Source organism: Petaurus breviceps, unplaced genomic scaffold (genome assembly GCF_028583685.1).
Source record: "Petaurus breviceps papuanus isolate PSGF00001 unplaced genomic scaffold, PetGlider_PUasm1.0 577, whole genome shotgun sequence".
Classification (NCBI taxonomy): domain Eukaryota; kingdom Metazoa; phylum Chordata; class Mammalia; order Diprotodontia; family Petauridae; genus Petaurus; species Petaurus breviceps.
Window position 1 is genome coordinate 1,568,283 of NW_027186389.1, and position 22,949 is coordinate 1,591,231.

Sequence of the window (22,949 nt, forward strand, 5' to 3'; positions counted from 1 at the left end):
GCTTTGAGGGCAGAGGAGGAGGGCGTTTTGGGGGTGCAGGAGGAAGGAGCTTCGGGGGGGCAAGACAGGAGTGGCCCACTGGAGCGCGGCCCCAGCTCAACATAGGGGCCAGGCCCCAGAACTGGTAGGGACTCCTTAGGATGGGGCACCCACCCCAGAGCTGAGGGATCTCCTCACAGTGGGGTCTTCCCCCTCTTAACGAGTCTCCCCAAGTGGCAGACAGCTTCTCTGCCCTTCCAAAGCTCAGGAGGGGTCTCGGCTTCAGGACTGGGGGCAGCCTCTGTCCTCAGCCCCCCTAGAGCACAGTCTTCCCCTCGGACCTGGGCCGCCCGCGGGGGGGGGGCCTGGCTCCAGACTGGGGAGCTGCTCAGGAAAGGGGGCTCCCCTGCATGTCCAGCAGGAAAGAGGGGGATCCCCAGGGAGGCTTCCCTTCCGAACTGCGGGGCACCTCCTCAGAATCGGGGACACTTTCGCCAGGAGATGGGAGGCTTCCCTGCCATCGTGAGGTGGAATTTCCTTCGAAACTGTGGGTCTCCCCCTCAGAAGTGGGGGTGTCTCTTCTGAGAAATGTAGCCCTCCCTCAGATTCGGAGGGGCCCCCCAGATTCAGGGGAGCCACTCTCCTTAGGAAAGGGGGGGTCTCCCCCTCGGATGTTGGTGATCTCCCCTGAAAACGGGGGATGTTTTCTCAAGAACTGGGGGTTCCCCCTCAGAAGTGGGGGGGAATCTCCTCAGAAAATGGGGAGGTTCTGCCCCTCGCCTTCTCTCTCGCCCCTCCCACCCGACCTTCCCGCCCCAGCAGCTTTCTCCCCAGACCCGCCTTTTTCCCGCCTTTTCCTCTCCGCGCGTCGAAAGCCTATTGGTCTCCAGCAGGTCCCCCCCCCCCCCCCGGGCACACTCCCCCTCATTGAGGGATGGAGGCGGGGCTTCGGAAGCCGTTAGCCTGAGGCGCGCGCGAGCCCAGGAGCGCGCCTCTGAATCAACCTCGGCTGTGCGCGCATGCGTTCAGCAACCGAACCTTAGCTACTTTTTCCACTCTCCCTCCCCAGGGAAGTCCCTGGAGGAAATGGTCTGAGCTCACTCCCCAGAATGCCCTCATTCATCAAACCCCGCCCCCACAGTCCTACATGAAGGCGCACGCGTGGATCAGAAAGCTACCTAAGGAAGCGAAACTGCGCCCTCACCCCAACGCATGCGCTGTCCCTCGGATAAAGTGGCACCTGGAGGCCCATGCTGCTGGCCCTGCGCATGTGCGCCAGGCTCAATGACAACCAAACCTTTCTAAGGTGAGGGGGAGGGCAAGGCTTTCTGGGGCAGGGGTGCAATTCTTAATGCAAGGCTTTGGGGTAACCCGGGGGTTTCCTGAGATGCATTCAAACCTATTTCCTAAACAGCTTTCCCGGCTCCGCCCTGCCCAGAGGGTGTGCCATGGGGAGGAAACGTGTGGTCTACCTTGTGACCTTTGACTCCTGACCCCTGACCTCATGGCACCTGGGGTGCGGGAGCAAAGGTCCCCAGGGTGGGGTGCGCGCTGGGCCTGGGAACCTCGCCGTCTGCCAGGACTTGGGCTGTCCCTTCTTGCGGAGCAGACAGGGAGGAGGGCGAGCCTTTGGGAAAGGCACCCGTGACCTGTGACCCTCCTCCGCTTTTGCCATGTAGTGCCCGCCTCGGACCTCATCCCCTCCCCCTGGGACTCAGCATGCTCCGGGTGGCCCGAGCAGCCTGTGGGGCCGGGTGGTGGGGCTGCTCCCGGCCCTCGCTGAGGCCCTGGGCCCCAGAAGCCGCCTCCCGGCCCCACTCCTCCCTGACCACCAAGATGGGGGAGTATCGGAAGATGTGGAACCCCACGGAGCCCCGGAATTGGGCCCAGCAGTATCAGGAACGCTTCATCCCCTTCTCCAAAGACCAGCTGCTGCAGCTCCTCCTGCAGGTTACCTGAGGGACTACAGGCTCCCGCAGCCCCCGGGCGCCACGCTCCCCTCCGTCTGAAGCGGAATGCCTGCCCTGGGGCATGCTGGGAATTGTAGTTTCCTGCCTGCCCTGGGGAAATCCCTAGAACCACAACTCCCAGCACCCCCTGGGGCGGCACAACTCCTACTGGGGAGGATGCCCCTGGGGAAGCACTGCTTCTCCCACCCACCCCCCCCCAGCTGGGGAGGATGCCCCTGGAGCAGCACGGCCTCCCCCGCTCTTATCCCCCAGCTGGTGGGGAGGGTCTCCCGACTGCCACAGCAATGTCCGGTTCTCACTTCCCAGGAGTTTCACTCAGGCTCTTCGGCCAAGGCTGCGCTCAGGGAGTTCGCGTCCCACGCTGACCTCTGCATTCTCTGTCAGTATAACCACAACCTCACCCAGCTGCAGGTGAGGACCCAGGGCCTCCCTCAGACTCGGGAGCATCGGCCTCTGCGCCCCTGGCCAGGAGCTCTCCCTCTGTCCTCCCTGCCGGGTCAGTGGGGGCCGGGTCCTGACGTTGGCCGGCCAGAGCTCCACTGCCCAGAGCCCTGGAGTGGCCCCGGGGGGGCCAGAGAGGGCCAGGGGGCCGGAGCAGTTGGGGGTCGGAGCAGGCTGGGGGACCGGAGCGTCCCCAGGGGGCTGGAGCAGGCCGGGTGTCAGAGCGGGTTGGGGGACCGGAGCATCCCCAGGGGGCCAGAGCGGGCCAGGGATCCGGAGCGACCCCGGGGGGCCGAAGCGGGCTGGGGGGGCTGGAGTGTCTGGCCGGCAGTCACCGTTCTACAGGCTCGGCCCGCACACGCTGAGCTGTCCACGCTGCAGCTCTCCAGGTGCTGGCAGAGTGGGCTGCACCTTCCCCCTGCTGCCAGCGCCCGGACCCTGATCCCAGTCTCTGCCCCTCTCCTCCAGGCGCTGTACGACCCCATCAACCCAGACCGAGAGACTCTGGAGCAGCCGTCCCTCACAGACCCCCAGCGCCTGGCCAATGAGCAGGAGGTTCTCATGGCCCTGGAGCCACTGCTGGATCAAGCCAACTTCTCCCCGCTCTCTGAGGATGCCCTGGCCTATGCCCTGGCGGTCCACCATCCGCAAGACGAGGTTCAGGTAGAAGCTTGGGCCTTAAATGCCCTCCAGGAAGTCAGGCAGGGGCAGGCCACACACAATTATTTTTTTTTTTTAAGCAGTCGGGGTTAAGTAACTTGCTCAAGGTTACACGGCCAGTTATTATTTCTGGGTGTGGTGCTGAGTATCTGAGCCCGGATTTGATCCAGGTCATCCCGACACTGGAGCCGGTGCTCTTACTCGCTGTGCTACCTGGCCGCCCCTCACACACAATTATTAATGCTAAGTCTCTAAGCAGGAAATGGCCCCTGCTCTCGAGGGGCTCATGCTCTCCTTGGGGCCACAACATCTACCTGGAAAGGGAAATTTGAAATCCCCACCAAATATGTGCCACCTCAGCAGGCACCAGTGCCTGGCAGGTCCAGAGTCATCCTGTAGGAGGTGCTGCCTGAGCTGCCCTTTGGGGGCCAAGGAGGCAGAGGTGGGGAAGGGGCACATGGACATTGTGTACCGCCAGGTAGTGGAGGCCTTGGCTGGCACGTGGCCTGTGAAGCATGGAGTGTGCTGGGGCCAGACCCCAGAGGCCTTGCCCTGAAGGCTTGTGGAGAGGGTAGTCAGCCACCGTTTCAGGGAGGGCAGCCATCCAGATAAGGTGCCTGGGTGCTGGCCTGGGGGTAGAGGTCAGGGCAGCCGGATCCCAGAGGAGGAGAGGTGAAAGAGAGGAGGGTCGAAGACCAGGCATCGTCCCCTTAGCAGCTGACGGAGAGGTGGCAAAGGAGGGAGAGAGGAGGGGACCAAAGGGCCAGAGAGGCGAGCCCGGCCTGCCCCACCCATGCCACACCTGGTGTCTGCCCCTTGTGCCCACAGGTGACCATCAACCTGGACCACTATGCTTACATGCAGTTCTGGGCCCTGGGCCAGAGAGTGGGGCGGCTCCCACGCAAGTCCATCGTGGGCTCCAAGCGGGGCTTCTTCACCAAGTCTCCCCCTGCTGAGCGGTGAGTGGGGAGCTGCTAGGGGGATCCCTCCAGCCCCTTGTCTTGAAAGGGAGGGGGGCACCGAAGCCCCTCTGGTCTAACCCCTCGCGTTTTATGGAAGAGCAATCTGAGAGGCCCAGAGAGGGGCAGGGACCGAGGTCATGGCCAGCATAGAGTCAGAGTGCCCGATTCCCCATTTTCCTGGGGCCCAGAGAAGTCACTTGTCTGGGGTCACCCAGGCCATGAGTAAGAGCAGGAATGATTCTGGACTCTCACAGCTAGAAGGCACCTTTGTTTTACAGATGAGAAAGCCGAGGGCCAGGGAGGCCCTAGAGCCCCTGCTAGGGCAGGGACTAGACCCTCTCCCCTCCCCCCAGTGCAGTCCACCTGAGTCTTGCTGTGGAGGGCAGGTGGGGGTCATGGGGAGTTCCTGACCGGGCCCTTGGGGCTCAGGCGTTACTTTAAGCGGGTGGTGGTGGCAGCCCGCACCAAGCGGGGTCACCTCGTGCTGAAGAGCTTCAAGGACACCCCCCTGGAGGGGCTGGAGCAGCTCCTCCCTGAGCTGAAGGTACGGACACCGCCCCTGCAGCGGGCCCTGTTCAACACCATGCTCCTGGTCTCGGGCCTGGTGTTCTTTGTCAACGTGGGCATGGTGGTCCTGTCTGACCTCAAGGTGGCCACCTCCCTGCTGCTGCTCCTCTTTGCTGTCTTCATGGCACGCCGCGCCTCCAAGGTGAGCCCCGGGCCAGGGGCATTGCCTTCTCTGGCCTCAGTTTCCCATCTGTGCCGTGAGAAAGCAGCATTCCCTGGCGCTCCCTCTCCTGGGGCAGTCTTGGCGCTGAGTGTGTGTATGAGGGACATGGAGCCATCTGGGATGTAGGGTGGGGTGTTGTGGGGAGCTGAGGCTGGGGCAGCCCGCTGGGGAGCCGGACTGTGGGACTGGACCCCGACGGCCTCCACGGGGTGGAGTTGTGGCGGCTCCCGGGCAGCCCCCGCCCCTCCAGCCTTGCCTCTGCCCCTCCTGCTGTAGATGTTCAGCCAGCATCGGAACCTGCAGGCCCTGGAGCTGGCTCACATGCTGTACTTCAGAAGCACATCCAACAATTCAGAGCTGATCACAGCCCTGGTGCACCGGGCACAACAGGAGCATGCCAAGGAAGTCCTGCTGGCCTACAGCTTCATGGGACGCAGGGCTCCGGGCCCCCCGGAGGGTGAGCATCCCCCGAGAGCCCAGCCCCTGCTGCCTGCAGCCCCAGCTCCCCCACTCATCTGCTCCTTCCCTTCCCCTAGAGAGCGCCAAGTGGCTGCAGGACTCCGTGGAGGCCTGGCTCCTGGCCCGGACAGGCTGCGAAGTGACCTTCAACGGGGCCCGGGCCCTTGGCCACCTGGAAGCCCTCTCCCAAAAAAACCCTAGCCCCTCCTGGACTGCCCAGCTTCAGAGACCGCTGAAGCCTCCTGGAGTCCAGCTGAGCAGGGAATGAGCTTTCTGTCATTTCCTGGCCCACCAGAGCCCCACAGGTCAGAGCACTGGCCGCACTGGCTTCCAGTAGGCTGAGGATCACCGCAAGGGCTGCCCTTTTCCCCAGGGATAGAGGGGCACATGACCCTGGGGACCCAGTTTTCCCTGTTGCTATCTGCTGCCATTGGCCCCTTGGGAAGAGAGCAGGGTCTACCCCTCCCAAAGCCAGTGCCTTCCCCAGACCCTGATATTTTTAATGCCAACATCTGCCAATACTACCTCTGACTGCATCCCACCCCACGTCCCACCATGTACAATACTGACCCCTGTTCCCATCTATCATCTAGCTCCCAAAGAAATAAACCCTGTTTACACCACTCTCTGTGTTGGGGGAAGGGGGCCCTGAGGGGGCAAGGCTGGCTGAGGGGGGGGGCCCTTAGTGGGGGCAAGTTGGGGCTGGGCCACGTGAGTCCAGAGCAGGCTGATGGTGGGGAGCTGGGATGGCCGGGCATCCGTGAAAGAAAGGCATCTGCCATGCTCTTATAAAGCTGGAATGGACCTGGCTGGACCCCAGCTGGGCTCTTCTGCTTGGGAGGATGGGCCTGGGGCAGGCCTTGTGCTTCTGGGGGACAGGGGCGGGGGGCAGGGAGCGATGGAGCAGACAGAGCGAGCTGCCAGGGACGGCAGGGAAATAATCAGCTCACACCCGGAGGTTACAAAGCGCTTTACTCCTTCTTAGCATCTTGTGACATTCTGCCTCTCCCCTGGAAGAGGAAGAAGCTGGGGCCAGAGAAGGTGCTCAAGCCAGGCCCCAAGGCCAAGTCTCCAGGCTCCACACTGGAGGCTTTTCCCTACAGTCATTGCCTCTTGGTTATAGATGGGGAAACTGAGGCCTAGGGAGGGACAGTGACTTCCCTAATGTCAGAAGGCCAGGACTAAGCCCAGGGCTCCCACCTCCTCCCAATCCGATAGGATCGTGGAGGGCCAGAGCTCAGAGTGATGCTGGGACTGAAGGTGGTAGCCTCACTGGCAGGGTCCCACCAGCCCACAGGAAGAGCTGAAGGGACTTTGTCAGGACAGAAGGGCCTGTTACAGCAGGAAGGGACCTTGGAACAGAGGCTGTCAGAGCTGGGAGAGAAGGGAGGGAACAAGCATTTGTAGAGGACCTACTGTGCTAAGGAACTGTGCTGAGGACTTGACAAATAGTATTGCATTTGATCCTCGAAACGGCTCTGGGAGGAAGGTGCTATTATTACCCTCATTTTACAGTTGAGGAAACTGGGGCAAGCGAGTTAAGTGACTTGCCTAGGGTCCCACAGCTATTAAGTGCCTGAGGCTGGGTTTGAACTCCTGGCCCAGCAATCTGGGCATTGTGTCACCAGTTCCTGAGTCAGAGCTGGAAAGGACCCCAGAGCACTAAGGGGCAGGGGCAGGAAGTGCATGTCAGAGGGGCTGGACCGGAAGAAGGAGGAAGAGGACCGAGAAAGCATCTTCCTACTCCCCCATTCCACAGAGGAGGAAACTGAGATTCCAGGGTCAGGCCGTACCCCAGAGCAAGGTAGCTCGGGGAGGCAGGGCTGGAGAGGCTGCTGTCTCACTGGTTCGGGGACTGTGAGCCAGGGCCAGCTGGCCAGGGAAGGGGGAGATCACTCTCGTTTCCTCAGATGGATGTAAATGATGCCGCTGGCCAGCGCCAAGGGAAATGCCACCCAGGCTAGGGCGAAGCAGTAGCCAAAGGAGCCAGCAGTTTGATGAAAGTCGTTGGCATGTATGGCATAGATGAGGGCCCCAGTGAACACCGACACACCTGAGGGGGAAGGACAGGGGGAGTCCGGCCTGTCCCCCTCCATGCCTGCCCCCTCCCGCCTGGCCTCCCTCCCAGCCCGTCCCACTCACTGGTGCAGAGCTGACAGAGGCCTGTGGCGTAGAAGAGACCCCCTCGCTTCATGTTGTACAGCTGGAACATGAAGAGGATGAAGGAGAGGCAGCAGAACACCAGGGACATGACCATGAGGGCCTGCACCGCCTTCAGCCAGCCTGGGGAGCAGGAGACTGTCAGCTGCCCACTTCCCTTCTCTACCTCCCACTCACTCCGAGGGCTGTGGGACTGAAAGCTCCTCGAGGGCAGGGCTGTTGTCCCTTTTCCGTTTGTGTTTCCAGGGCCTAGCACTTGGCTGGCCATGGAGGGGTGTTTAATAAAGGCCTTCTCATTCATTCCTTTGCACTGGCCCCACCCTCCTCAAAAAGTGGGAGTGCAGAGGGGCAGTTGGGTGGGGGAGCTGTGGGCTGGGGGGGTGCTCTCACCACTTTCGCTGACATTTTTGCATTCCCAGACCTCCTGGGAAGATTGGTTCAAGTGTGCCAAGCATTCCTTCCAGAGGTTCAGTGAGTCATTCCCAGGGAGGATCCACCATGACTGAGACCAATCGGGGTGAAAAAGAAGGTAGAGAAGGGAAGAGAACAAGAATTAGGGATATGGGGGGGCAAGGGGCAGAGCCTGCGTTGAAGGAGCGGGATTGGCAGGTGGGATCTGAGGGGTTTTCCCTTAAACTCCAACCTCTTCCCCCAGTGAACTCCCCTGTTGGCTCTCAGCTAAAAACATCAAGCCCTCCGTTTTAGCTTTAAAATGTTTCTTTCTTTGCGGCCCCAGGGGGTAGTCGCCCCCTTCCAGGCTCCCCGCCCCTTTCTGGGGTACTCCCTCCGCTCACACTTCAGAGCCTTCTACACCAAGCCCTTCCCACTCCCCCCTGCCCATGGCCGGTGTGCTCCCTCCTGTGCCTATGCGTGCCAGTGTTGTGTGTAGGTGTGTACAGGCGTGTCTTTGTGCCTGCGTGGGCTTGCACATTGTGTGTATGTGAGCGCTCTTTCTCCCTTACGTTGCAAACCCTTTGAGGGCAAGGAAGCTTCCGTTTTGTCTCTGTTCCCAAAGGCTCTCAGCCCTGCCTGGGCTGATTTGCATCGCATTGCCCGATGCTTTCGGAGTGATTGAAAGGACAGGGTTCTAAGCAGAGGGTCAGAGAAGGGGGTGGGAGCAGGGAGGCCTGAGCCAGAACACCCCCCTCCCAAGTCCCTCAGCCTCACCTTGTCCAGGGTGGCCACGAATAGCAGAATGAGAATGAGGATGTGTAAGGCAGAGACAGCCACCAGGAGCAGGGACATGGTGCCCACAGAGTCTGGGGGGAGGGGGAGAGCCAGGCTGGCACCTAGATCCTGGGCTGGCAGCAGCCTGGAGGGGACTGGCCTGGGCCTTCAGCCTGGGTATTCCCCTGTGCAGCTGGAGGAAATGCCTGCATCCCCAAAGGATCAGGGGTGTGGGCTCCTGACTGAACGTGTGTGGGGTGGAGCCTCCCACACTCCATGTGCTGGCACCCACTGGGCCCTCCAAGAACCAGAGCCCTGATATGAGGATTGAAACCTCCCCCACCTAGTTCCTCTCCACAATTCCTCAGTCTCCGAGCTGGGGTGGGGCACAGCACCAGGGGCCCAGACATCCACTTGGCTCTCCTCCCCTCTCCCCCCTCCTAGGTGGGGGGTCAGAGTGAGTCACTGTGACTCATCCCCTTCTCTCCCACCAGAGAAACCCCAGCCCCAGGGCCTTGCTCCGTCTAGGGCAGGGCAGCCAGACACCTGGGGCTTTGGGGGGCAGAGGTCCGGGTGCTAGCCAGGCTGAGACAGGAAACCTGGATCCCTAGGGAAGCAAAACTGGGGCGCAGGCATCTGGGATGCCTGGCTTAGTGCAAGGCAATTAAGGGAATTAGTTGGGGGAGAGACCCTGGGTCCCTTGAGAGAATTGGTCACGAGGAGGAATTGGGGTCTGAAAGTTGGGAGTGGAAGAAGGCAGGAAATCCTTGGGTCTTTGTGGGACCGAGCTGGGGAGTAAGGGCTGTTAGTCCAGAAGCCTGGAATCCCAGAGGATGGAGGACGAGGCAGCAAGAGACAGCTGGGGGCTTTGGCAGAACACCCTCTACCCCTCCTCCAGTGTCTGTGGGGGAGGGGGCGTCCCATCTGTGGATCCCAAGGAATGTTGCCTCTCCCCTTCCCATCCCTACTAAGCGCTTTAGGGTTCTTACCCTCTCCTGGGCGGGGTAGAAGGTACCTGATGGCAGACGGGCTCTTTGCGGTCCCAAAGGCTCCCTTCTTTCTCAAATAACGGAGAAGCACTTAGCCAGCAGAGCCAGAGGAAGTCAGAGCTAATGCTCGGTCCCCTTTCCCGGCCTCCCTGCCCCGCCCTGGTCTCTCCCTCCTTCCCTCCACCCCCTGCCCGGCCCCCGCCTTCCTCCCTCTCTCCCTCCCTTCTTCCTTCCCCTGAAGACCCACTCCCTACTCAGTCTGGCCCAAGCCACTCCTGCAGCTCTCCCTGCCTAGGTGTCTGCCTTTCTTCTCTGCCTCTGGGATATATACTCTCACTTCCTTTCTATTCACAAGAAGACTGGGAGGGACCCAAGCTTCCACTGAATCACGCACCATCATACACCTCCGTCTGTCTCTCTGTCTGTCTCTTTGTCTCTGTTTGTATCTCTATGTGTCTTGTCTGTCTGTCTGTCATCTTTTTCATTTGTCTACTCCAACCTTGTGTCTTCCAGTTTCTCTCCCTATTACCCCTGGCTCCAGGGTTGGCAGAGACTGAGGGCTGGGGAAGGTAGCTGGAAGGCAGGACCGTGACTTGGGAAGCCAACCAGTCAATAAATATTTATTAAGAGCCTACTGTGTGCCAAGCACTGTATTAAGGGCTGCAAATAAAAAAAAAAAAAAAGCTAAAAGATAGTCCCTGCCCTCCAGGAACTTATGATCTAATGGGGTAGACAGCACACACACAAACAGTATATACAAATCGAGCTATAAATAATTAACAGGGGGAAGGAACTGGGAGTAGGAGGGGTTGGGGAGGCTTTGGGGGCAGTCAGTAGTCAGAGTGGAGGGTGGAGAGTGTTCCTGACATGTGGAACAGGCAGAGACTGTCCAGAGCCCAGAGATGAAATGTCTTGTTTGGGGAACATCCAGGTGACCGTCAATGGATTGAAGAGTTATATTGAGGAATGAGGTGAAAGAAAGGAGGGGGCCAGGTTGTGAAGGGTTTTGATGGCCACAGGGCTCTGTATTTGATCCTAGAGGTGGGTGATAGGGGACTCCTGGAGTTTATTGAATGGGGAAGTGACTTGGTCTGGTCTGTTTTAGGAAAATCACTAACAGTTGAGTGTAGAGTGGACTGGAATAGGGAGACATTTGTGTCAGGCATACCATGTTCCCCACCCCACCCCCATGGAGTTATTGCCATAGTCCAGGCTTGAGGTGATGAGGGTCTGCACCAGGGTGGGGGCAGGGGCAGAGGAGAGAAGGGGGTGCATTTGAGACATACTGCAGAGCTGAGATGGACAGGCTTGACAATGGCTTAAACAGGGTGACTCCTGGGTTGGTAGTCTGAGGTCCTGGGATGATGGTGCTGCCCACTCTGTAATAGGAGAAGGGGAGGGTTTGGGTCCTTAGAGGGAAAGATAAAGATCTCTGTTTTGGACCTGTTGAGCTGGACTTGCAGTTTGACATGTCCGACATGCAGTGGGAGATGCAGGATTGGAGGTCAGCAGAGGGATAAAATTGGGGCAAAATGGGTAGATTTGAGAGTCATTAGCATAGAAATGGTGATTACATCCATGGGAGCTCAGGAGATCCCCAAGTGAAAGTCATATGGAGAGGGAAGAGAAGAAGGCCCAGGACAGAGCCCAGAGGGACCCCTATGGTGAGAGGGCCTGATCTGGAGAGGTAGCTAGCAAAGGATGCGAAGGAGCGGTCAGAGAGATGGGAGGAGAACCAAGAGAGAGGGTGCCCCAACAACCTAGAGAGATAAAGGGGGAGAGAATGTTCAGCCCAGTCAGCAGCTGCAGTGGGGTCCACAAGGATGTCTGGATCCTTTTGGAGATGGGAGGCATACACTGAGATGCCAGCTGCCTGGTTTCCCAGAAAGAGGCCTGGAGTGAGATTTAGGAGAGCCTATTTATAGTCTCTGCCCATAATTTCATCACTCTGGGCCTCAGTGCCAGCCCCTGTAAAGTTGGGACAGTAATCTTCAAGATGCCTGTTAGAAGGACAAAGGTGGGCAACTCTTGTGCCAGTACTTGGGTGATTGGTTGACTGGGTGGTCAGGTACTTGGGTATGTGGCCTAAGAAGCCAGCCTCCTCCCACCCCATATCCCTAAGGGAGCCTACCCAAAGGGGATCTTGAGCTGCATGGAGAAAGAACCCTGGTGTCCACGTCCAGGGAAGTGCTCAGACTGCCCTGGGCAGACCCCAGCTGGAGGACTGAGTTCAGTTGAATTACATTCCACTTAGCAAGCTTTTGTTAAGCTCCTACAGTGTGCCAAACTCTAGGCTACAAAAAACAACCAACCAACCAGTCCTGTGGCTTTTATTTCAGTGGGAGTGGGGAGAACAACAGATACACAGATAATTAGCTATAAAATACACGGGTGACTTGGGGGAGTGGAAGGTGAGCCACGTGTTGTTCGTACCACCCCCCAGCTGGAGGAGGGAGCTTTCAGAAGGCCCCTCATTTCACAGGCCCTTTTCTTCCATTTGCACCCACTGCTCCACGTGTCCCCAGCATTGCTTGATGTCCAGGAAGCGCCCGGGGCTCGATGGGCATCCCGCGCTGGGGTCGAATTTGCCCCTGAGCAAAGCTCTGCTCAGATCCAGAAAGGGCCTTGCTCATAAGCCCAGGCAGGATCTGAACCCAGGGCCTCTGACTCCAAACCCGTGGCTCTTCCCTGGCTAGCAAGAAGTGCTTGGCCAAACCAGGAGCCGCGGGCGCTCAAGATTCAATGACTGCAGAAAACACTTGTGGCCAGGGGACGCCTCGAGTGGGCAGGTGGGAGTGGGCGCGCCGGACCAGGCTAGGAGGGTCCGAGGCTGATGCTGAGCTGTGAGAGGAGAGCTAGGAGGCTGCAGCTTCCTCCCACAGGAAACCGTAGGCCACTTTGGGGCACGCCCCGTCCCGCGGGCTCGGCAGGTGGCCAGCAGCCCGCCTGCCTTCTAGGCCCTGCCCCGGGGAGCCGCGGACTGGCAGCACGTGGAGGGTGTCTCGGGCCGGGGCGGGGCTAGGGGCGGGGCCAGAGCCGGGGCGGTGGCCTCTTCTACCGAGGGGACGGGGGGAGGAGCCCAGAGGGGAGGCCCCGCCCCGTTCGAAGGCTGTTGGTGAGCAGGCGCATTAGGCGGGGGCGCGAGGGAGGGAGGACGTGGCGGTGAGCCGCTCTCCCACTGTCTCCTTATGACCCCTTAGCCGCCCGCACCTGCTCCGCAGCTACTAAAGCGTGCCCCTCCCCGCACAGCCCCGCCCCTCCCTCTGGCCCCTCCCCTCACAGCCCCTTGCCTGCTGCTCCTACATCCCCCACATCCCCTTTAACCCCCAGCTTGTTCCCCAGCGACTCCACTTCAATTCCCTCACCTAAATCCACCTTAATTCCTCCCCAAGCCCCGCCCCTCGGCCCCCACCCCCGGCATCCCCAGCCACGCCCTCCCAAGGCTTTCTCTTAAATCTCCCGCCTGACTCTCCCCCCACCCCCCGCCTCTCACCCTTGGCCCCGTCCCAAGGCAGCTCAAGTTCTGCTCCCAGCCCCTCCCTCCCCAGCCTGCCCCTCCCCCTTGGCTTGCATGCTTCCCCTCGGCCAGCCCTGGGAAGCGCCTGCAAGAGATGCTCTGAGCCAGCCTCCCCCTGGAAGAGTCCAGGGAGGACCGAAGGGAGGGAGAGAGAAGGAGGGGGGAGCGTGAGGGAGGGGCGTGAGGGGGGCCCCGCCCAGGCCGGCTTTCCCACTCCCCGCCCCTGACCCTGTCGCCCCAGCAACCAGAACCACAACGGAGGGAGTAGCCCGGCGAGGCCCGTGTCTAGACCTGTAGGGTTCCCCCGTGCCCCTGTGCCCCCCCAACTTCCCAACCTGGATCCTCCACTGCCCCCCAAGAGCGCCCCAAGTAGACTTCTCCCCCCAGCCACCATGCCGCTGGCCGGCAGCGTGCGCTCGGAGGACAGCGAAGCCTACCTGGATGGCTCAGGTAAGTGCTCCCGGCCTGGGGGGTTGGAGCGGGGAGCTGGCCCAGCCCCCCATCCCGGCTGAGCCGGCCCCGCACCTACCCCCTGCCCTGCAGAGGGGGAGCTGAGCCGCCTGCAGAGACAATGCCGGGTGATGGAGGGGGAGCGCCAGGCTTACAGCCGAGAGACCCAGCAGCTGATTCACAAGCAGCTGTGAGCCTGGGGCGGGGGGGGGGGGGGGGGGGGGGTGGAGGCTGGCTGGGGGGGCCGGCTGGGGAGTGGGGAAAGGATGCTGGAGCCCTCGAGGCCGCCCAGCGCAGGGCCCTTCATCTGCCGCATGAGGGCCTTGCGTAGGGCGGCCGACCGGCCGGCCAGCTCCGGTTCTCTTGGGCTCTGACCCGGCAGGGTGGAAATCAGCCGGCTGCAGCAGGAGCAGACTGAGCTCCAAGTGAAGATGAAGATCTCGCAGAACCAAGCCCGGAGGCTCCTGGACCAGGCGCGGGAGAAGGACCTTCGGAGCCTCCTGGAGCGGAGGCAGCAGCTGTACAAGGAGGTGGTCCAGGAGCAGGAGCGCCTGAAGAAGCTGGACCAAGAGGTGGGATCTGGGCGGTGGCAGTGCAGGGGCGGGGCCTCCTGGGCCAAGGGGGAGCTGGTAGAACGAGGCCGGACCGTGTCCCTTCTCCACCTCCCCCCCGCGGGGGTCCCAGATTGCCAAGTGGGAGAGTCAAGTGTTGCAGCAGCTGAAGGAGCTCAGGGGCCCAGGCTTAGTCCTGCAGAAGAAGGCCCGGGATTTCCGAAAAGTGAAGATCTTGGAGGACCAGCTTGACCGGGTGAGTGCCCCTGGGCCCTGATTGGGAGGGCCCAGAGAACCAGCCAGTGACCCTGCCATCCTGATGCCCTGCAGGCCAACACATGCTTTGACACCCAGCTGGTGAGGAACAGGGTCCTTCGGGAAGAGCTGGGTTTGCTGCATATTCAAAGGAATCGTTTTCTGCATATCAACCACCAAATGAAGAAGGTCGTGGCCCAGGGGCCCCGGGTAGAGGGAGGAGGGAGCTGGGCTCGGCATCTCTCCCTCACCAACCTGCTCCCCATGCCCATGCTAAGCAGGAGCTGCAGGACATTCGCTCCAACATTCGATCCCACACAGAGGATTCCAAATCAGCCTTTGATGCCAGGTAACCTTTGGCTCTTCTCTGGCATGCCAGGGTGATCCCTCTCTGCGCAGGGTGAGTGTGAGCGCTGGGACTTGTGACAGGCTGGGGTGGCTCTTTTGGGCTGAGGGGGCTGATCCTCTCTTCTCAGTATGATTGGGACCCAGGCAGCACCAGGCTCCTCCTCTGTAGATGGCCCCCTCTACTAAGCATCTCTGCGACCCTGTGTGGTGTGGAGTGGAGTCAACTGTCCCTCAAATCTGTTTGTCTGGAATGTTCCCTGTTCTCTCCAGGGCCAGGGAGCCAGCCAGGCCCCTAGATGTGTTTCTGGTATGGTGCCTGTCTGGGACTGGGGAAGCCAGCTCCAACTCACTCTAGGCTCACCCAGCTTCTCCATGGGGTCAGGACTGAGGGTACAGCCTCCCTCATGTTTTCAGGCTACTTCCCTGGGGCCCCATCCAAGACTGAGAGAGCCAGGCTTTCAAGAAGGCCAGCCCTATCAGTACTCTGCAGGTTCCCCCCCATGTGCCTTCCCCTCACTTAGTGGTTTTGTGTGCCTTTGTGTGCTCCCCTATGTGCCTCTGTGCCCCCATGTACTCCTTCAGCCCCCCATGTGACTCTGTTCCCTCACCCCATGACTTTGTGACCCTCCTCCCATGTGCCTTTGTATGCCCCCCCATGCCCCTGTGCCCCCTGCCCCTGTGTGTCCCCTGCCTCTGTGCACCCCCCCATGTACCTCTGTGCCCCCCGCCCCTGTGCTCCCCTTCCTCTGTGTGCCCCCTGCCCCTATGCCCCCCTGCCCCTGTGCTCTCCCCTCCTCTCTGTGTACTCCCCTGCCCCTGTGTTCCCCCCCACATACCTCTGTGCCCCCCATGAGCCTCTTTTCCCCCTCGGACAGGGAGGAAGCCAGGCTGAAGCTGAGTCAGCTGCAGGAGAAGCTGGACAAGGACATAAGTCAGTACAATGCAGAGCTGCAGGTGGTCCAGAGGCAGATCTGCCACCTCGAGCAGCTGCACAACTTCCTGATCGCCAAGAACCAGGAGAGGCTTGTGGATGCTGAGGTTATGGAGGCCCGGCGCAAGCGGGGTGAGGCCGGGCCCAGAATCCCCTCAGCTTGGCAGAGAGACCAAGGCCCAGCAGAGGCAGGGCTGGGTCCAGGGCACATGTCCACCCTCCTCCCCGTGTGACAGCGGGGGAAACTGAGGATCCGAAGGTCCAGGGGCCTTTCTTTCCCTGAATCCTTTGCAGAAGGAGCCTCCAGTGGCCAAAGGAGGAACTGGGAGAAGGGGTGCTGGCCGAAGAGCTGGGCCTCCCTTGGAGGAAACTCATGGGGAAGAGAGCCAAGTGGGAGGGAAGGGAGGCCAGGCGGGTGGGTAGGGGCCCGCTGACCCTTGGGGCTCCCGGCAGAGCACGAGGTGGCCACGGGCCTCCGCAAGACTTCCTATGACAAGGCTATTCTGCAGTACGAGGAGGTGCTGGTGAAGCTGGGAGAGATCACTGGCCAGACCAACGCTGAGGACATTTTAAAGATGTACTTGGAAAGTAAGGGAAGGAGGGCCCAGCGGCAGCGGTGGGCAGCCCCAGCCCACAGCGGCTACTCCCTGGCCGGCCTCCCCCATCTCTCCCTCCCTCCCTCTGTCTCCTTCCCCTTCTCCCCACTCTCTCCTTCCATCTGCTTCCCCTTCTTCCAGCTCCCTCCCTTTGTCCCCTTCTCTTCCCTTCTCTCTCTGGCCCTCTCCAGTCTCCTTGTTTCTCTCTGCCACTCTCAGATGAGGAAAGAAACTTTGCTGAGTTCACCTTGATCAATGAGCAGAACTCCGAGATGGAGACACTTAAGGAGGAGATCCAGGAGGTAAGGCCTTACCTGGGATGGGGAGCAGGCCCCAGGCCCCCCCTCTGTAAAGTCAGGAAGTGATGCCCCTACTACCCGGTTCTGTGTTGAGGCCCTGTGGACTCCGGGGCTTCCTCGCACCTGCTCTTGTCTCTAGATCCAGGATGCCCTGGTTCAATTGACCTTGGCCCAAGAAGAGGCTGACAAGGGGGCCAAGCATCAGGAGCTTGACGCTCTAGAGCAGCAGAAGGTGGAGTTGGCTAAGGAGGCCGAGGTCGTGGAGGCCAAGCATGACAATATGACCAAGATCCTAGACCAGCTGAAAGCTGGTGAGGGACCAAGGGGCCACCAGAGGCAGAGGACAGGGTTCAAGCCAGGATCTCAGATCCCACTCAGATCCCCAGGACCTAGGTGACCTCGGAACAAGTCCCCAAGCCCTTCTCACTGGAGGGCACCGGGACTTGGCAGGAACAGGGAAGAGGGGGAGTCAGGAGCTGAGAGATGAGAAACCGAGGGTCTGGGGGGTTGACAGCCTGGACTGAAGGAAGGGAGGGAAGGACCCAGGAGTGGGCCCACCTGGGAGCAGGGCTGCCTGGGCCTGGCTCACTCTGACTCCTGGCCCACCCTGCAGCCATCCAGTCTTTATTCTACAAGGCCAAGTGTGATGATACCAGGCTCAGAGAGCTCCTGGGAGGCAGCCACATGGGGACCAAGATTGTGGAGCTGCTTCTCAGCCTCATCGAGCAGCGCGTGATTGACCTGCTGACTGCTCAGGCCTTCACCAACTTCTCGGTGGGCAGAGAGCCCCACCCCTGGGGCTGCTGGGCTGGAGAGCCAAGCCTGAGCACCCCAGCTGACCCCCACCCTTGCCCTCCCTCAGGAATCCAACACCTATAATCCTCAGTCCACTGCTCTCAGGCTCCTGGGCCAGAGTGAGGATGCCATCCCCAAGAAACTTGTGCCACTGCAGGCCCCCAGCAATATGTGAGATGCTGACAGAAATGGGAGGGCAGGGGAAAAGGGGACAGGATCAGAACCCTAGGGCAGGGTTCTGGAATGGAGGGATGGAGGAAAGATTCAGTCTCAGGGGGACCTGGAGAGATGCCGGCCATTTTGGAGGTCAGAGTGGAGTCACGGGAGGCAGATAGAGACGTGGGAAGGCCACAGAGAATGAGGGGCAGGATGAGAGGGACAGAGAGCGGGGGGATGTAGGAACAAAGGTTCTCTGGAGGACAAGCTGGGAAAGGGGAAATGCAGGGCCATTGGGAGAGGAATGAATTCTGTCTGAGGCAGTCTTCCATACAAGGGATGACCCTGTGGGGCTGGAGCAGACAGACGAACGGCCCCTGACTCGAGAGGAGATTTTAGCCCAGGTCCTCAAGGCGGTGAGAAGTGGGGGCCTCGAGGGAACCTGTGGGAGGTCCCTTGCCCTGCCCAAAGCCTGTCGCCCTCCATCCCTCTTTCTCGTGCTTCCCTGTATCTCCACCACCCCCTTTCCCAATCCTCTGTCTCCTATCCTCCTCCTTCCCTCCTCACCCTGGCCACCCCCTCCATCCTGTCTCCCCCTTCTCTCTCCCCCTGCCACCTCCCAACTCTCCAGGGTCCTCTTGGCCCCCTTTATTCCCCCATCCCCCATCCCCTCCAAATGCCCTCACCCTCCTGTGACTGTCTCTTCCCTTCTTACTCCTCTCCCAACGAAATACAGATGCAGGAACGGGAACAGGGCAGATGATCCCGCCCACCACACTGAGCAAGAGGGCATCAGAAAAAGCCTCCCCATAGGCCAGGGTGTCACCTCCAAGCATTTGGCTTCACTTTCTGTTGCTCAGCTCTCCCCACCCCCTCCAGGGCTCCCAGCTTTCTGTCTGTCTCTCTTCAGCCCTGGGGGTCCTTGGCTGCCCATATCTGGGGGCATCACAGTCTCCTGGTGCTTTTGCCTCTCCCTTTCCTGAATCTTTGCTTCCTTCCATCCCTTCCCAAGGCCTGGGTGGAGATGGGGGAGTGGGTGGGTCCAGTGATGCTGTGACCTCAGGGAATAAAAGGTACTTGCCCCATCTGGGCCCAAAAGGCTACTTCCTCTGTATGTTTCAAATCACTTTCAATCCAATTACCATTAAGTACGTATGAGTGCCAGGCTGGGCTAGGCTGGAGAATAGCAGAGGGGTTTTAATAAGATGAGTCCCTGCTCCTAGAAAGCTGGCTGAAGGAACAGCACTCAGATAACAGGGCATGTCTCTGAAGCAGATGAGAAGTGCTAATTGGGGTGTGGGGGGGTGCTGCCTTGAAATTTACCTGAAGGATCTAAAAATTCTAAAGAGAAAGGAATGAAGGCACTTGCATTCTCAACGTGCAAGACCACCCTCAGCTGGTCCAAAGGCCTTGGGCTCAGTCACCATGTCATGCAGGAGAGGGCAGTGGTTGGACCACAGAATTGGTGGAGGGCTTCTGTTGGTGGAAGGAACTGGGCATGTTTGTCGTGAGGGTGGGAGGGGAGAGCAGGTGGGAGAACTGAAAGAGTTTTCATGGATTGTCATGGGGAAGAGGGAAGGGACAATGAGGGGAAGTTACTAAGGGACTAATGTGCTCGATGTCTTTACAATGAGAGCTGCCATATCCCCACCCCCCTAGAGTGGACTGCCTGGGGAGGTGGGGACTCCTTCTCTGAAGCATTCACAGAGAGATCCCTTGTTGGGTGTTACGGTGGGAACCACTGGGATGGATGGGTCATACGAATTGGACACCAAGACGCCTTCCAACACTCAGATTCTGTAGTAACAGACAATACCAGCTGCCCATTGAGCAGGGCAGGCCACCAGCCACTGACCACCAATTCCCCTTAGTCCCTGCTGGGGAGGTACCGCCTGAGCAGAGCCCCTGAGCCCAAGAGCCTTGAAATAGTGATGCTTCAGCCCACTGCCCTCAATCATCTTGGGAAGCAGCCTCTGGCAGGGAGGTTTGCTCAGTAACCAATCCAGGGATCAGCCTGCTCCTTCAGGTGCTGAAGTCACATCTACTGAAGACCCAGAAAAGAAAGTCTCTGTCCCCAAAGTCCTTGGCACTGTCTGCTCATTCAAAATCACATGATTTTATCAGTGGAAATTCCTTTTGTTCTTTTTAAATAGCATTACTATGAAGAAATGACCCAACTATTTTGAAAAGCAATCTGGAATTATACCCAAAGAGTTCTAAAGCTGTGTATACCCTTTGACCCAATAATATCACCAGGAAGTCTGTTTCCCAAAGTGATTAGGGAAAAAGAACCTATATGTTACACACACACACACACACACCTCTCTGTAGTGGCAAAAAGCTGGAAATGGAGGGGGTGTCCATCACTTGGAAAATGGCTGAGTAAGTTGTGGTGTATGATCGTGATAGAATACTACTGTGCTGTAAAAAATGGTGAGCCAATTGTTTAGAAAAACAGGGACTCACCTGAAATGATGAAAAGTGAAATGAGCAGAACCAAGAGACAGTTGTATGCAGTAACAGCAATATTGTTCAGAGTAACTGTGAATGATTAAGCTGTTCTCAAAGACAGAAACATTCAAATCAATGATGAAGGACTTAGGAGCAGGATGGCGTCCACATTCAGAGGAGGAGTGACAGAAGGGGGCATGTATTGTATGGGGCTTCTCTGATGTGGGGCTGGAGGGAGACAACTCAAAACTCAAGATGTAACAAAAAATAAATGAGACCCCCAGCATTCCTGGTGACTCTGCAGCTGCACACTCTGGACCATGGGGCCTCTCCATCTACCTCGAAGCAGAAACCTTCCATGAAGGCTGTCTCTCCCATTAGAATGTGAACTCCTTGATGGTCAGGTTTACTTTTCAATTTATATCAATGCACATTCGGCACAGTGTTTAATAAATCCTTCCTTCCTTGGGGCAGCTAGGTGGTGCGGTGAATAGAGCACTGGCCCTGGAATCAGGACAACACAAAAAAAAAAAACCTAGCTGTGTGACCTTGGGCAAGTCACTTAACCCCAATTGCCCTACCTTCCCCCTCCAAAAAGCACATACATACATACATACATACATACATACATACATACATACATACATAAATCCTTACTTCCAGTCAAGTTGTGAAAGGCTCTAAACTTCAAATCTTGGGAGCTAGTATTTGATCCCAGGGCAATAGGGAGCTATGGAGCTCCTTAAACAGGGGAGGGATGAGGTCAAACCAGTGCCTGAGGACTTTGATCACTTTGGCAGCCATTGTTAACAATGGACTAGCAGAGGATAGGCTCTTTGGTAGGGGGCAACCTCCCTAACCCAATAGCTCAGGCGTGTGGGAGATAAGCCCTGAAGACCAGAGTTGGGCCAGTGGCCCTGTCAATAGAAAATAGGAACCCCGAAGCCTCGGTTCTAGGGGAAATGTGGGACTTTTGTTTTTGCAAGGCAGTTGGGGTTAAGCCCAGGGTCACACAGCTAGTAAGCATCTAAGGTCCTATTTGAACTCAAGTCCTCAATGTGTGGCTTTTATTGAGGTGTTTGAAGGGACCAAAGGAATTTCCAGGGTCTCCCCAAGGGCTTATAGGGGCGCTTTGGGAGTGTGAGCTTTGGATCCTGATGTGGGTCCTTGTAGAATCTCTCTGGGTGCCTGCCTGAGCCTGTTGGGCATCTGTGTTTTGGGGGTGCAGGAACCCCGACTAGGAGGTGTCGAGGCCACAGGAAATGCCAGCCCCTGCTTTCTCAGATAGTCTCCTCCCCTCCTCCCTCCTCCCATCCCCCCTCCCTTCTCCTCCCTCCTTTCCTGCATCACCCACCGGTGATGCTTCCCGGCAGCCCCTCAAGCCTCGCCCTGGGCCCCAGACTCTAGGCATCTGCTTAGGACCCTGTTTTGTCAGGTCAGGAACCGAGAGACCCTGACCGGATCTTTGCAGCCTTAGCCGAGGTGAGCGGAGGGAAGGGAAGGGAAGCAGGGAGAGGCGGAGTCGGTCTGGGTCGCGTCTCGCGGTAGGCTCCACTGGTCTCAGCACTACTGCTCCAGCCGCAGCCCCCCTCCCAGGTCCCACCCTTCAGCAGGCCCAAAGTGAGGCCCAGACGTGGGACCCGGAGACTCCGCTGTGAGTGACTGGGATTGGGAAAGGGAGGGGAGGACTCAGGCGGACGTCCGGCAGCCCAGCCGGGCCACCCCCTGCTCCTGGCTGGGAAGGATAAGGGAGTCCAGCCCTCTAAGCTCCGCCCTTCTCCGGGACCCAGGTGTCCGGCTCTACAAGCCCCGTCCTCTCAGGACCCATGTGCGCTCTCCCTATCCCCCTCTTCTCCAGGACCCAGGTGTCGGACTCCACAAGCCTCAACCTTCTCGGGACCAGACGAGCTCTTCCCATTTCCCCTTTCCTGGGACTCGCTTGGTTCTACCAGCTGAGGCAGTCCGTCGGGGACCCAGGCCCTAAGGCCTTCCCTCCAAGGTCCGGGGCCCCTACATCCCTTTTGGCAGAACTTAGGCATCCTGAGGCTTGGGCCTCTGGACCAACCGCCCCCCCCCCCCTTCCTTTTCTCTGGGATCCAGGTGTCTCCAAGATCTCTGGGCCTTTAGCCCTGATGCTCTCGGAGGATGGGACCGGATGTGTAGTAAAGGACTGGTGGGGGGACATCATCCCTAAATAAGAAACAAATACGCCCGTTGCCATAGCAAGGGCCTTTTCCCGCCCCCAACCCCAACATTCCGGACCGGTGGACCCCCCCCCCCCCATCTTCCCCTTCTGTTGTCGCTTCCTGTTTGTCGTCGCCATGGAAATACTGACCTCAGCCTCCCCCTTCCCTCCCAGGCCTGGGGGAGACGCCTGATGGGGGTGGAGTGGGCGGTTACTGAGAGAAAGACGTGGGAGGGTCCCTGAGGGGTGGAGACTGGGGAATTCTTACTTTGCCTCAGTGTCCCCATAGGAGAGCCTCTTGGACCTGGCCCGGCCCGCGGGGAGGGTCTGGGAAAGCCCGGGTGGGTACTCTCTCGTTAAGTTCCAGGGTTGGGCTCTGGGGTCCAGCCCCGCCTCCGCCTTGGGCCCGCCCCAACAAGTCTCCTCTCTCTCCCTCCCTCCCTCCCTTCTCCCCACCACAGCCCCAGACCCAGGTTCACCAAACACTCACCACAACCACCCAGGAAGGAGCCTGCAGACCGAGAGGTAAGTCTTCCAGAAAGCAGGGCCCGGGCCCAGGTTTAAGGGTCCAAGCTTTGGAGAACTGGGTTCTTTAGAGGCACTTGGGACTCCGTGGCAGATGGGGGAGAACAATTGTCTCCGACAGGTCCGGGACCATCTAGGAGGTCGAATGCCTGGATCCCTGATGGGTAGGGAGAATGGAACCCTGAAGGGGTTATGTGTCTTTTACTGGGTTGAGGGCTAAGATGCAAGATGGGAGAGTTGGCCAGTGGGTCCCTTAGGTGATGAGTGGGGTCTGAGACGCCTGGCTAAGTAGAAGGGCGTGGAAGTTGGGATTGGAATCGAAAAGATGCTGAAGTAACGGACTTTGGAATCCTAGGCGTGGCAGGGGAAGCCC

General features: G+C 59.1%; 7 protein-coding genes and 1 long non-coding RNA gene across 15 annotated transcripts in view; 3 read left to right on the plus strand and 5 right to left on the minus strand.

Annotated features, from left to right (window-relative positions):
• Positions 1-2,005, minus strand: part of SYNGR4 (synaptogyrin 4) — an 11,817-nt gene extending 9,812 nt beyond the window's left edge. The window contains exon 1 of one of the 2 annotated variants that reach the window (XM_069103422.1): positions 1,935-2,005. The gene's annotated coding sequence lies outside the window, so the exon portion shown is untranslated. Of the gene's footprint in view, positions 1-153; positions 791-1,934 lie in introns of those variants that run through there. The other variant, XM_069103421.1, reaches the window with a different exon arrangement.
• GRWD1 (glutamate rich WD repeat containing 1) overlaps positions 1-15,208 on the minus strand; it is a 57,451-nt gene extending 42,243 nt beyond the window's left edge. Inside the window, exon 1 of the mRNA XM_069103430.1 lies at positions 15,203-15,208. The gene's annotated coding sequence lies outside the window, so the exon portion shown is untranslated. The remainder of the gene's footprint in view (positions 1-15,202) is intronic.
• Positions 1-15,214, minus strand: part of SULT2B1 (sulfotransferase family 2B member 1) — a 125,706-nt gene extending 110,492 nt beyond the window's left edge. Inside the window, exon 1 of the mRNA XM_069103432.1 lies at positions 15,203-15,214. The gene's annotated coding sequence lies outside the window, so the exon portion shown is untranslated. The remainder of the gene's footprint in view (positions 1-15,202) is intronic.
• TMEM143 (transmembrane protein 143) lies at positions 862-5,824 on the plus strand. Its single transcript, XM_069103420.1, has 8 exons — positions 862-1,285; positions 1,659-1,929; positions 2,256-2,360; positions 2,859-3,053; positions 3,879-4,009; positions 4,442-4,721; positions 5,019-5,199; positions 5,279-5,824. Exons 1-8 carry the CDS (start codon positions 1,230-1,232, stop codon positions 5,467-5,469), a joined length of 1,410 nt encoding a protein of 469 aa, XP_068959521.1. The 5' UTR covers positions 862-1,229; the 3' UTR covers positions 5,470-5,824.
• Positions 6,157-9,668, minus strand: EMP3 (epithelial membrane protein 3 (MAM blood group)). 3 transcript variants are annotated; one of them, XM_069103442.1, is made up of 5 exons: positions 9,544-9,668; positions 8,529-8,620; positions 7,752-7,863; positions 7,344-7,484; positions 6,157-7,254 (listed from the first exon to the last, which is right to left on the minus strand). In XM_069103442.1, exons 2-5 carry the CDS (start codon positions 8,604-8,606, stop codon positions 7,094-7,096), a joined length of 492 nt encoding a protein of 163 aa, XP_068959543.1. In that variant the 5' UTR covers positions 8,607-8,620; positions 9,544-9,668; the 3' UTR covers positions 6,157-7,093. The 3 variants fall into 3 exon arrangements, with proteins under 3 accessions (XP_068959543.1, XP_068959542.1, XP_068959544.1); XM_069103441.1 differs by having other exon boundaries at positions 9,518-9,668; XM_069103443.1 differs by having other exon boundaries at positions 8,529-8,734; positions 9,518-9,668.
• On the plus strand, positions 13,094-18,518 carry ODAD1 (outer dynein arm docking complex subunit 1). Its single transcript, XM_069103426.1, has 14 exons — positions 13,094-13,484; positions 13,578-13,674; positions 13,867-14,056; positions 14,169-14,291; positions 14,366-14,479; positions 14,572-14,639; positions 15,514-15,701; positions 16,023-16,157; positions 16,385-16,467; positions 16,604-16,775; positions 17,078-17,238; positions 17,327-17,430; positions 17,753-17,831; positions 18,152-18,518. Exons 1-14 carry the CDS (start codon positions 13,427-13,429, stop codon positions 18,176-18,178), a joined length of 1,599 nt encoding a protein of 532 aa, XP_068959527.1. The 5' UTR covers positions 13,094-13,426; the 3' UTR covers positions 18,179-18,518.
• Positions 18,519-19,922: 1,404 nt separating this feature from the next.
• Positions 19,923-22,429, minus strand: LOC138173390 (uncharacterized). Its single transcript, XR_011171375.1, has 2 exons — positions 22,320-22,429; positions 19,923-20,370 (listed from the first exon to the last, which is right to left on the minus strand). It is a non-coding gene; the product is annotated as an uncharacterized lncRNA (long non-coding RNA).
• Positions 21,184-22,949, plus strand: part of MYADM (myeloid associated differentiation marker) — a 5,042-nt gene continuing 3,276 nt past the window's right edge. Inside the window, exons 1-3 of one of the 5 annotated variants that reach the window (XM_069103435.1) lie at positions 21,184-21,348; positions 21,725-21,865; positions 22,513-22,576. The gene's annotated coding sequence lies outside the window, so the exon portion shown is untranslated. Of the gene's footprint in view, positions 21,349-21,377; positions 21,521-21,724; positions 21,866-22,266; positions 22,393-22,512; positions 22,577-22,949 lie in introns of those variants that run through there. The other 4 variants (XM_069103438.1, XM_069103434.1, XM_069103436.1 and 1 more) reach the window with 4 other exon arrangements.

Bases quoted from the DNA above. Each gene is read 5' to 3' on its own strand.
- TMEM143 (XM_069103420.1), top strand. From the start codon at position 1,230: ATGCTGCTGGCCCTGCGCATGTGCGCCAGGCTCAATGACAACCAAACC. The intron at 1,286-1,658 runs GTGAGGGGGAGG...TTTGCCATGTAG, and splicing joins GACAACCAAACCTTTCTAAG to TGCCCGCCTCGGACCTCATC. The intron at 4,010-4,441 runs GTGAGTGGGGAG...CTTGGGGCTCAG, and splicing joins AAGTCTCCCCCTGCTGAGCG to GCGTTACTTTAAGCGGGTGG.
- EMP3 (XM_069103442.1), bottom strand. From the start codon at position 8,606: ATGTCCCTGCTCCTGGTGGCTGTCTCTGCCTTACACATCCTCATTCTC. The intron at 7,485-7,751 runs GTGAGAGCACCC...CCTGCTCCCCAG, and splicing joins CAAAAATGTCAGCGAAAGTG to GCTGGCTGAAGGCGGTGCAG. The intron at 7,255-7,343 runs GTGAGTGGGACG...CTTCCCCCTCAG, and splicing joins CCTCTGTCAGCTCTGCACCA to GTGTGTCGGTGTTCACTGGG.
- ODAD1 (XM_069103426.1), top strand. From the start codon at position 13,427: ATGCCGCTGGCCGGCAGCGTGCGCTCGGAGGACAGCGAAGCCTACCTG. The intron at 13,675-13,866 runs GTGAGCCTGGGG...CTGACCCGGCAG, and splicing joins CAGCTGATTCACAAGCAGCT to GGTGGAAATCAGCCGGCTGC. The intron at 17,239-17,326 runs GTGGGCAGAGAG...GCCCTCCCTCAG, and splicing joins AGGCCTTCACCAACTTCTCG to GAATCCAACACCTATAATCC.